Here is a 12,695-nt window from a genome sequence, read left to right on the forward strand (position 1 = left end):
TAAAAATGGAGGAAAAGTTTCTCTAGTCCAGTGCATGAAATTACACAGTCACTTTCTCTGAATTCATCTAGAGTGTATCCCAAAATAAGAATGATTATTCTGATCTCCAAACAGGAAGTTGCTATATATACTCCATTACATTCTTTGAAAGGAAGAGTCTGTTTCACAGCCTCCTTGAATCCTATACACTCTTGAGAAGGAAGAAGGCACAAGGTTTTCTCCCTTCCAGTGAAGCTGTGTGGAGCCCCACCTCCCAAACAGAAATGCCCATTGCCTGTGGTCACTCCATCAGCGTATTTCTACTTTCCTACTACCTGGAGACTCCTGCTAATACAATCTCTTTATTATTATCATTCTCTAAGGTCTTGCTTTGAAAGGTCTTTGTGTAGTTTTATTTTGTGTCAAAAGCAGTATGCGGCGCCCCTACCAAGTTGTGCAGAAGAATCTAAGAAAAGCCTATGGTCCTTATTTTTTCATGCTGCTTCCACTGTACTTACAATTAAAGAACTCTATTTTAAGAAAGAGAAAAAGGGCCCAGAAAACTTGTATTGTTATACATAGCAGCAACATGTTGGGTTTTTAGTCTTCAAAATGGAGAGCCAAATATGTTATCAAGACAGTTCGGGGACATCTCCAAAAAGAATATGTCAAATACTTCTTTTTAAACCGCATTACACCCGCCATTCCCTATTGCCCCCATCCACCCACCGTGGGAGCACAGAGATCTCTCCCTTGGCTGCCTGCCCCCACATTTATCAGACTGCAGAGGTGGATTCGGAAGCATTGTCTGCGAGGTAGCACTGCTGTGGTTTAGGAGAGTACGACAGGAGAAACGACTGCAGATGTCTCATCTGTTTGCTCTTGGGGATTCCCCCCTTTTCTGAAAAACCTGATGTGTCATCACACAAAATGGCCTATTTTTCCTCAAGAAGAGAATGGTAATGAACCTGTGGTGCTGGAGACTCCAAAAGGAGCCATGTCTCCTTCCCAGCTCTGAAAGCAGGTGGCTGCACCCTGAAGCACTAAAAGGGGAGAATCAGGCAGACCCAAGGAATCGCTGACTAGAAGAGAATTATGCAAAAGAAATGGGAGTGGAATAATATCCCTGTGCAGGAAGGGGATATGGCATATTTCACCCAAGAAAGCACTTTTTCTTCTCCTGAGGAAGATTAGCCCTGAACTAACATCTGTTACCAATCTTCCTCATTTTTTTTTTTTTTTTTTTGCTTGAAGAAGCTTAGCCTTGAGCTAACATCTGTGCCAATCTCCTCCACTTTATATGTGGATTGCGACCACAGCATGGATGATGAGTGGTGTAGGTCCATGCCCAGGATCTGAACCTGCGAACCAGAGCTGCCAAAGCAGAGCATACCAAACTTAACCACTACGCCACAGGGCCACCCCCAAAAGCACATTTTTTAAATTGCCACCCATAGCTCCAGGAACATGGGAGACGGGGAGAAAATGGAGGTCTGTCTGATATGTAATTTGACCTTTTGTCTTACCTAATTTTCTAATTCTCCTATCTCAAGTTACTATCTTTTTCCTGAATTTATAACTCTGTTGAAAAAAACTGTTATATTTATAGTCTGTAGACATGCAACAGAACTATGCATGTCAAGCCACAATTCAGAAGAGCACTTTTCCTCACACTGAGGCACTGTGGAGCATTTTTCAAATGACTAATGATATTAACTGACACTGTGACAATTGTTAGTTATAACTATTATTTCCAAATGCGTGAGTAAGTGTTTATGGAATTCAAATACATTTTAAAGTTATATTTTGCTGGTAGCTGTAGAAGCTAAATGCTTAAGATAATGAAGTTATTTGAAAACGTCACAGAGTATTAGAAAACATAAGTATATATAATATTAGATTTTCATTCGGTAATTATTAAACATGTAATATTGAATATCCTATTCAATTAAATATTTTTCAAAGTTCAAGGCTATAAACCATTAACATTTGACAGTAGCTGGCTACCTTATCATTGAGTATTTGCTTTTGCCTATTTGAGAGTCAGCATTTATTAGATGTATTTTCAAAATTATCTTTAGCAATATGTGATCTCTTCTTTTTCATTTTAAATTTTATTTCATTTTAATTTTAAAATTATTACATTTACAAAATAAGATATTATATCAGAAACTAGAATTAGTAAATAAATTCCATCCAAATTAAATCTCCCTGAATACAGTATTTGGATAAAATACTTTTTCCCATTTTTTTTTAACCTAGTGGGAGATAATTATGAAAAAGTAAATGCATTATGCCCTTCAAATTCAATAAGTCAGAAATTCTGCAATTGGGTGTTTTTCTGCATCATTACTTTAATAGTTGGTTCCTAAGCCACTTCTATTCCAAAATTCACCTTTCTACTTCTCTTCCATCTCACTGTGCACTCGGATCCTTTCCTCATCCTGGCTGGTCCTGTCAGTGCCTGTTCACTGACTCCTGTTTCCTTCACCTTGTTTGCCTCCTGTTTTCTTTCTCTTTTTTGTTGGCAGATGGTGCACTGGCTAGCTCACACCTGAAACCTAACAGGCACATGGTGCGTGTTGGTCCCTCTTTACCCTCATCCCCCATTATAAACTTACGTGTTCTTTTTGGAACATTAGGACATCAATTTTATTCTACACAGTTTTATTTTAAAAAAATTCATTCTCCTGTCTCATGAAGGAAAAAGAGAAACTTTGTAATGTTTAAACTATAAAAGTGACATTTGCCCACACTTCTCTACATACAAGGCCTCTCAAATACAGTGCCTAGAGGCCAGCCCCATGGCTTAGTGGTTCAGTTTGGCCCACTCTGCTTCAGTTATCCAGGTTCACAGGTTCACATCCTGGGTGTGGACCTACGCCACTCATCAGCCATGCTATGATGGCGACCCACATATAAAGTGGAGGAAGATTGGCACACATATTAGCTCAGGGCTAGTTGTCCTCAATCAAAAAAAAGAGGAAGATTGGAAACAGATGTTAGCTCAGGACTAATCTTCCTCAGCAAAAGAAAAAATAATAATAAATACAATGCCTCATTTATATCTATCTTTACCCCCATTTTACAGATGAAGGAACAGAGACTAAGGGACTTGCCTAAGGCACAGAGATCCTGTGTGAGTGGACAAAGCCTCAGGTCTTCCTATCTAAACCTGACAACCTGATGCTTTCACTTCAAACTGCTGCCTGGAAAAAGTGTGATGGTAAATCAGACCCCACTAAATAGCTCTTTTCCCCAGCTTGTGAGCTCTGATTTTCACACACACACACACACACAAATAGTTTTAATGTACTTAATATTGTATCCTTCTGATTTCCCTCAGATTAACTTAGGCTCAGACAGCCTTCTAAATTCAATAGGGGTGTTTGATTATCAATGCCAAATTCAAATCCAAAATGTTTTGTTGGTCAGTGTCCTAAAACACAGAAGTATGAAACACATGAAGACTTTTATCAGGGACACAATAAAATCCCTTAATTTCCCCTACACCAGTGGTTCTCAATCTGAGATGATTTTTCTCCCTAGGGGACACTTGGCAATGTCTGGAGATATTTTTGATTGTCACGCTGGAAGATAGGGGTAATGGGGCACTGTTATTGGTATCTAGCAGGCGGAGGCCAAGGATGCTGCTGAACATCCTACCATGCACAGGGCAGCCCCTCGCAACAGAGAATTATCCAGCCCAAATGTCAATAGTGCTGAGGTTGAAAAATGCTGCCCTAGAGTACAACTAGATATGTAGATAGGACAGCTTGGCTTAGCAAATAACAAAGTGTCATCCTTTGATGAGAAGATTATACTTATGCTTGAAATTGTTCTTTTTTACTTCTAGATGATAGTTTTATACCACACCCCCACATTTTGATAAAACTAATTCAAATACTTCTTATTTTCCATTCCATTCTGTTACGTGTATTTCTTTCACTGGCTCCCAAATGCGAATGTTCCCAAACTTTGGTTCTTGGTCTTCTTTTTCAACAGTTACTCCCTTGTTGAAGTACGTAGCATCAGCTACGCAAAGTCCTTGATTTACCTCCTTTGTACTTTCATGCAATCCAGAATCTTCACTCTTATTCATTATGCATTAAACGGCCTCTCGTAGGTGGAATGTCATTGTTAGTGCATCAGCTGGCTGGCTGCCTGCTGCTGGGTCCAGGGCAAGAAACTATGCCTGAGTGCTCCCAACTGAAGCTTGTGGAGACACAACCTAGACCTAGGCAGCCATCTTCCTGGCTCCCACCTGGAGGGATCACAGTCACATCTCCCATCCCCCAACCCCTCGGAACTCCCTGACTTCAGAAACCAAGGAGCCTGTGACCGACCCTCACACACGGAGCCTCCATCTTATCAGGGGTTCCCACTGCCCCAGCCCACTGCCTCTCCGTTTCTAATATTGCATTCCCTTCTCTCCTCTACTCCCTCCCATTCCCCAGCCAGTCATGCTGCATAGCCAGCAGGGGAGCCTCAGTCAGAGCCATGAGGAGGCAGGTGACTCGGGGAGACCAAGAGCCTTCCTTCAACCTTGCTCCTGGCTTGGAGTTTCAGAGTCCAGGGCCTGACTGGTCTGAGAGGGTGGAAAGGCAATGCCTGAATCAGCTTCCTCAGGGCCCAATCATTGTTATTGTTAGCATCCCCATTTAATAGTTAAGGAATCTAAAATTCAAAGGGACTGGGTAGTTTCTCAAGTTCATATAGCTAATTAGTGGCAGAGCAACCATTTGACCTTATATCCAAAGTTTGTTCTATTTCTATCCCACCTATTTGCTTCCATGTATTACTATACATTTTGTTTTTGGAGTCTGTGTACAGAAAAATTATTGGAGACAAGGAGGCAATAGGGGGAGGTTGGGGGCAGGGTGAAAGGGGTAAAGGGGCACATACGTATGGTGATGGATAAAAACTAAACTATTGGAGGTGAGCACAATGCAGTCTATACAGAACCTGGTATAAAATAATGCACGCCTGAAATACCATTAGATTATTATCTAATTATTTCATTAGATTATGAAATACCGTTTAGATTATTTCTCAATCTCTGAGCCCCCATCTCTAAGAACTGCCTTCCTCCCCCACCTCACACTGCAGCCAAAGCCACAGCTAATCGCACCCCAGCTAACCAGACCCAAGCTTGGCCATTGAAATGCCGAGATGTTAATCCATCTCTACTGGTCTCTTGAACTGAAGATAATCAAACTCAGGATGGGTGGGGCCACATACATGGAGAAGCAGAGAAGGCTGTCTGGTCTTCAGAGAATATAGAATGAAGCAAAAGCCCAGAGAGAAGCCTAGGTGCTCTAGGAAGCAGAGACTCAGGGTGGCTATTAAGTCCTAAAGATTTTCAGTTCCTAGGCCCAGTTTCTTGAGAATCCAGCTGTACTCCCTGCCGTTGGGTTATGTGAACTACCCCCTCTGCCCTCCAAAAGAAACAATCCTCTATTTTTCAAACCGGTTTGGGTGCATTCCTATTAATTTACAACCTCAGCTAAGACAAAAACGAATTCATTGGTGTATCAGTCAAGTGTCTAATTGCAAACCTACCCTAGCTACTTAAGTGAAAAAAGACATTCATTATGGGATAGTAGTAAGCTCTGGTAGTATCTGTAGGAGGCCAGAGAGACAGAATGATCGTCTATGCAGCTAGAAAGGATGCCATCAGCACTCCATGGACTGCCATTACCACTAGGCGCAGACACCACAGTTGACCCTGGACACTGGACCTCTGCCACCAATACCCATGAAAGCCAGATGCCTCCGTGGCAACTCTCACCACAATATGGACTCCATACAACACCTGCACCCTCACATTGCACACTTCTGAATCAGTTTCACACTATTGGCAGAGTCTAGGTGACATGCTCATGCCCTCGCTGTAAGGGAGGCTGCAAAATGATGTTTTCTGGCTTCTTTCTAGAGGAGGTGGAACTCACCAAATGTTAAATTCTCCAAACAGAGAAAGTGAGTTCAAAGCTGCTGGATAGTCAGAAAACAAAATCATGATAACTAAATGGCCGTAGAGAATATTAATGGCCTGAAAAAGCTAGCCCACCTTCTTAAATACTGATTGACATGCAAGGAATGAAATAGCCGTCAGAAGGGACTAGAGCCCAAGTAAACAGTTGACTATGACAGAATATTTGTTACCTTTAGAATGTGTACGTAATTATTTTGTTCTTGTTCTTCCCTCTGCCTAGAATATTCTCACTCCTAATCTCTAATCAAATATCATCCCTTTAGAAAAGCTAAACTCAACCATTCTGTATAAAATAGTCCCTTCTGATTCTCCCTGTGGCTCTTTATTCACGGAGCCTGAATATTTTTCTTCGTAGCACATATCGCCACCAAGCATATTACACATTATTTATTTGCCTCCAATGGAAAGTATGCTCTGTGAGAACAGAGACTCTGTTGTTTCTCATTGCTCCATCCTCAACACTTAGAAGAGTAGCCAGCACTTAATTGATGCTCAACAAATATTTGTGGAATAATTGGATGGATGATTTAATTGATTAGTTGTAATTTTTCATCAAGCAGCCTTAAGGAGCCTAGAATATAACTTACATCTACAAGAGAATTCCAGAGTGCATTACTACATTTTTTTATTAGAATTATCAAACCTGAGAAACTGGCCACCTGGAACATTTTCAGGTTATCAAGATACTCAGTTTGTGGTAAGAGTATTTAGGTATTTTGGCAATCAGAAAAGCTTCCACTTGTAGATAGATATGATTTTTGTGCGTGATTGAAAATACAATATATGACTATGATATAAAGGGATAGGATTATATTTCATGTATTTGATCTATGAAATATACCCAATAATGTGTCTTAATTCTCCACTATTCATGAGCCATAGGTTGACATTAAGAATTTCCTTTCCTTTCCTCAAGTACATGATGATTGTACTAACTAAGTCTTTATGGTTAATGTCACAAGGAAACATTTAATATATCCCTTACTCTGGAAACCTATAGCCGATTTATGTACATAATCAGTTTCTTTGCCTAGCATGATCTTTAAGGAGTCCATAAGTGGGCTGATGGGCTTCCTTGAATCGCCTGGAATGTAAAATCCCCTGCATGTAACATTTGGTGAATATGTGCACTTTGAGGGAAGAAGTTTCCTATCGTGTGCCTAAAGAAATCTGTGACCCCAGAAAGTTTTAGATTAGCCTAGTGTATAAATGACCACATGAAACTTAGCAGAAGGTAAGGTGTTTAGAGCCAAGTTCCAGTAAGTGACAGCAAGAGGTAGGGAGAAAGGAAGCAAACAAGGGAGGCAGTGAGGAAAGGATGGAGGTGTTGAATTTGAGTTAAATTTAAAACTACTAAGCTCTGACTCTTTGGAACCTAGCGTGTAAGGCCTTGATGGCAGGGGGGGCACTGTCCCCTTCCAGCAGGGGAACAGGGCTTTAGATGGTGCTCATGACATTCTCTAGAAAAGCAAAGTGCTTTTCTTCTCTATATAAGAAAAGGAGCACTTATTTTAAAACCCTTGGCTTCAGAAGCAAAATGCAAACCCCAATCACCAGTTTTTCCCTGAAATACTCCATCTAACTTCTCCTTTGCCCCTTCCAATTGCAGGAGGAAATAAGCTAACAAATCAACCTTTTCTTCTAAACTGGGCTTGGATTTCTTTGGAGAAAGAGTACTACATTGTAGATGAAGACTCCATGTTCTTAGAAGTGACCCTCACATGCAGAGGATACCTTGGAGAAACATCCTTCATCAGTAAGTAACTTTGGATTGGTTATTGGTGAAAGGTAATGGCAATAAGAATCCAGGCTTAAAAATAATTATAAGAGAATAGATTGGAAAAGAATCAGTAACGGGTTTGGGGGAAGCTTTAAAAAAATATGTGTGGCATTGTGGCCTGGTTTTTATTCCATGTGAGTTGTGGGCTTATATATACACACCAATTTTTTATCCTTCTTCTTCTGATTTCCCCTTTCTGGAGGGTTACATTCTTTCTCTTTTTCAATCCAAAGAATTCCAGGAAAATTAAAACATTTCACAGCCATATACCACAATCCCCAGATCACTCAGTTTCTTTCAAAATTGTTTTTAAGTATACAATACATTGTATGCTTAAAAACACAAAAGCTATTTCTTTTGAAAATTTATTTATGAGTTCATGATCCATTCTTGTGTTTAGTTGTAGCTATTTTTTTATTATGTATAATTGTCATCACCCTGCTATTAGGTTATAAATTCCGCTAAGGCATGTACAGTGTCAAAATTATTCTAATTCTATAAAGACCTTTGCCTCCTTGGGGTAAACGGATATGTAATGCCTACATAATAGATCTCATTATCATCATTAATAATTAACAATAATTGTCCTAATAATGCATTACATTTTTATAACATCTTTAGCTGCCAGAACTTTCAGAGATCATTTTGTCTTTATTTTCTTAACCTGTTGAGGAGACAGATCGGGGGTGTTATCTTCATTTTACAAATAAACATTCTGAGTTTCCCAATCAGAGTCCTGTCTACATATCAAAACTGCTGAAGAGAAGCCAGGAAGGAGATGCCTGAGAACATGCAATCAAGAAAAGGCAAGCATTACCTAGTCTCCTCTCCAGACTCAAGGCTTCTGGGATAAGGCTGTTCTCCTGGGAGAAGAGGTCAGCCAAAGACCACCCTGATTTCCAGGTGACCCTCAGCCTCGGTCTACACTGCAGGCTACTTAGTCAACGCACAGTGGAACTTGCTGCTAGGAACTTTAGCAGAACTATGCCTCTTTTCTCTTTCAGGATTCTGTCTCCACAATTCTTTATCTCTGAGATTTCTCATGGGCACAAGATTTGGGTTATGTCAGGAAACATTTTCATACCCTGCCTGGCTCAGGGAAAAAACGCTTCTATCTGTTCAGAACAATTTGGATGTTTGTCAAGTAACTAAATTCCTCAGGGAGATGTCCCCTGGCCTCCCTATCTGAACCAGCACCTCCATTTGCTCTATCCCTGTGCCCCACTTTATTGTTCTTCACAGTGCTACCCATCCCTGACATGCATCATATGTCCATCTGTCCACTGCCTGTCTTTCTCAGTAGATTTCCAGCTCCATAGGGGCAGAAACTATATCCTGGGTTATGCCCAACCCCAAAATAGCATGGGGCGTATAGTAGTCATTCCATATTTGTTAAGTGAAATGCAGTCAGTTCTTCTGTTTTATAAAACACTACTTAAAACCACATCAACACCACAGAAGAGAACCTACAAAACACCATACCCAGAGCTCCAGGAAGCCCTCCTAATCTCCCCATCCCAACTCCCTGCTAGGATTAGTCAAAGGATCTAGAAGAAAACAAGTCAAAACAACTGTGGGGTTTGAATTCCTGCTCTGGTACCTACTCTTTTCTTGTGATGTTCTAATGACTTTCAATTTCCTTATCTGGAAAGAATCTATCTCAAGATTTATCTGTGGATTAAACGTGATAATGATTATAAACCAATCTGGCACAGTCCCTGGCACACATTAAATATTCAATAAATGTTAACTACCATTATTATTCCATGGCACACATGAAACAGAATGGAAATCACCTGTTTATCTCCCCCATAGACTCGTAAACCCCTCAAGGGTAGTGGTGGCTGTACCTAATTCAGCATCACATCCTCAGCACCTAGCACAGAGCCAATGCTCGCCAAAAATTAAGTGAATAGCCACATGTCCACTCCATTTATATAGCAGTGCCACCCAGCTCTATCTAAACCGTGGCTGAGGACACCTCTCTCTCCTCCTTATATTCTCCACTTCAACATGTGGCCAAAGGAGGCTCTTCCTAAATATTGGGCATTCATTCTCAGTCACCAAACTAGTACTAATGCAGGCTTTCTTCAGCAGTTTTGAAATTATTTTTCAAATTTGAAATTATATTTGAAATATTATTTATTTGAAATTATATCTTGGAAATTATTTTTACCCTTTATAGCTTTGGGTGTCTTTTACAAGATATCGGATTCTCTGAGAAGGGAGACAGAGGAAATGGCACAAGGGACTATTAGTTTCATTTTATGTGAAGCTTTTCACAACAGCTGGTGTCAGATCAGATTATTTGATTTGGCACATTCCAACAATTGCAGCGTCTAAACCTTATAATGAGACCTAGTGAGGAGGCATAGGTATTCTTGCTTCATGAGGCCTTCATTGGTTTCTTAAAATCAAAACCAAACAAAACTGGCTTGGTGCTTGAACATTTTGTGGTGAGAGGAGGATCTAGTCAGTCTTGATGGGGTAGCACCCTTCATCCTTGTAGTTCACACTGGGTATTTTTAACACTGTTTTGTTGTTCAGTTTCTTCGATGAATCACTAATTCCTATTTCTTAACAGAGCTCAAATATATCCCACCTATCCATTTCTACACAGCGTCCTAATTGTCTGGAAAATTACTAACAATTATCTCACAATCAAAAATCACCAAACACATAAGGCACTGTGCCACCATGAGTAAAGATCTGCATGAGAAAATAGCCTAGAGTTCTGCTCCCAGAGACTGCAGAAATTGAAATTATCAGGTAAAATAGTCACTCAAAAAATATTTGCTGGGGGCCAGCCCTGTGGTCTAGTGGTTAAGTTTGGCACACTCTGCTTCAGCAGCCCAGGTTCAGTTCCTGGGTGCAGACCTACACCACTTGTTGGCGGCCATGCTGTGGTGGCGACTCATATACAAAATAGAGGAAGATTGGCACAGATGTTAGCTCAGGGAGAATCTTCCTCAGCAAAAAAAAATATATATATACGTGTTGAATACCTACTCTGTGCCAGGAACTGTTGTAGTCATGAGGAGAGCATCAGTGAACAACACAGCCAAAGATCTTCACTGCCGTAGGTTTCACATTCTGGTGTCTTCTTTTTTAGATTCTGAGCTTTCTGGGGGCTGGAACAGTCTCTTACTCATCTCTGAATCCTGAGCACCCAACAGAGTTTGGCGCATCAGATCCCTCAGTAAATATTCACTAAAATAGTGTCACAACTAGAAGGACCCACAACTAAAATACACAACTATGTACTGGGGAGATTTGGGAAGAAAAAGCAGAAAGGGAAAAAAAATATTTGCCAAAATAAATAAGTTAATGACTGTCCTCTGTTCTCTTTTCTGTCACTCCTCCTTCCCTGCTTTCCTCTCACTTCTGCACATTTCTGCTTATATACACTCTCTCAGCCAATAAGTATAGTTTACAAGCATCTTGTGGGAGCATTAAAAGAAACAATTCTATGTTATCTGTTTTTCATCAACAATAGAATCCACTTTGAAAGGACAACATTCCTTCAGTCACCTGGCTGTATATTTATAGTTTCCTGATTTTTATTTAGGCATTGTAACCAAAGATGAAACTGCAAAAAAAGATAAAGATTTTAAAGGAAAGGCCCAGAAACAGATCCAATTCAATCCCGGACAGACTACAGCCACATGGAGAATGAGAATTATATCTGACAATGAATATGAGGTTTCAGAGACCTTCCAGATCATTCTGTTGGACCCTGTCATGGCTGCACTGGAGTTTCCAGAAATGGCAACTACTGAAATCATAGACCCTGGAGATGGTATGTGGTACTTATTGATATGACCTAGTAAACAGTACAGATTCCTGGGTCCATTTCAGGCATTGATATCTCCCTCAGGCTCCATAAGCCACAGGACATGTTCATACCATTTAGGATTTAAAGTTCAGTAAATCACTTTAAGGCAGTAATTTTTTCTTCGCTTTTAGGATTTTTGAAAAGGAATATAAGAGATCGAAAGACTCTTTACCAGCATTCCTTTAAATAGACACTCATTGTTAGCTTATTGCACAGTCAGTATGGCACAGCTTTGCCCCCAGATGCTTAATCCTTGGGGCTCACTTCAGGCCCACTATCTTCTCACAGTTTTGTGGGAGTTCCCCACGAGATTAGGTGGGGACTGCAGATATCCCTTGTCCTAGATTTGGCTGCTGGGAACCAGTCAATTGATTGGTTTTGGTGTGTGTTCCACAAAGTTCTGTTCTAATTGTGTATCATAGTCTTTTTTTTTTTTTTTTTTTTTTTTGAGGAAGATTAGCCCTGAGCTAACATCTGCTGCCAATCCTCTTCTTTTTGCTGAGGAAGACTGGACCTGAGCTAACACCCGTGCCCATCTTCCTCCACTTTATATGTGGGACGCCTACCACAGCATGGCCTGATGAACGGTGCCATGTCCACATCCGGGATCTGAACCGGCAAACCCTGAGCCACTGAAGCGGAATGTGCGCACTTAACCACTGTGCCACCGGGCGGCCCCCGTGTATCATAGTTTTGAATCCACAGATTCATCATTTTATTCATTTGCTTGTTCACTCATTCAGCAAATATCTCCTGGGAGAAATTAAAAAGGAAAAAAAAGAAAACTTTTTGCTTTATTTGCTGCCCCTTTTTGTGAAAGCAAAACAATATTCTCTAAAAGGCTTAATATTCATCTTTGAATTTTAATTAGACACATGGATTATTACAATAATTGAAAGAATTCAAGTATCGCCTAGACTTGAGTGACTTACCACCAGGGAATAAGTCTTAGTTAAATTCCACAGAAATCTGTGAAGAGTCCCTCTGGGTTAGCATGTCCCAAACTGCCTAACAGAGAACAGTAGTACAATAGAGTTCCCACAACAGGGTCAGAAAGCTTTCCCTGGAACACAGAAGCCTAGGAACCATTTCAAATATCTTCCCTT

The 12,695-nt window shown here is 40.4% G+C and overlaps 1 protein-coding gene across 1 annotated transcript in view; it reads left to right on the forward strand.

Moving 5' to 3' along the window:
• FREM3 (FRAS1 related extracellular matrix 3) overlaps nt 1-12,695 on the forward strand; it is an 84,221-nt gene that overhangs the window by 43,380 nt on the left and 28,146 nt on the right. Inside the window, exons 3-4 of the mRNA XM_070608961.1 lie at nt 7,584-7,730; nt 11,323-11,553. Of these exons, the coding sequence (XP_070465062.1) occupies nt 7,584-7,730; nt 11,323-11,553 (378 nt within the window). The remainder of the gene's footprint in view (nt 1-7,583; nt 7,731-11,322; nt 11,554-12,695) is intronic.

Source organism: Equus przewalskii, chromosome 2, assembly GCF_037783145.1.
Source record: "Equus przewalskii isolate Varuska chromosome 2, EquPr2, whole genome shotgun sequence".
NCBI lineage: Eukaryota > Metazoa > Chordata > Mammalia > Perissodactyla > Equidae > Equus > Equus przewalskii.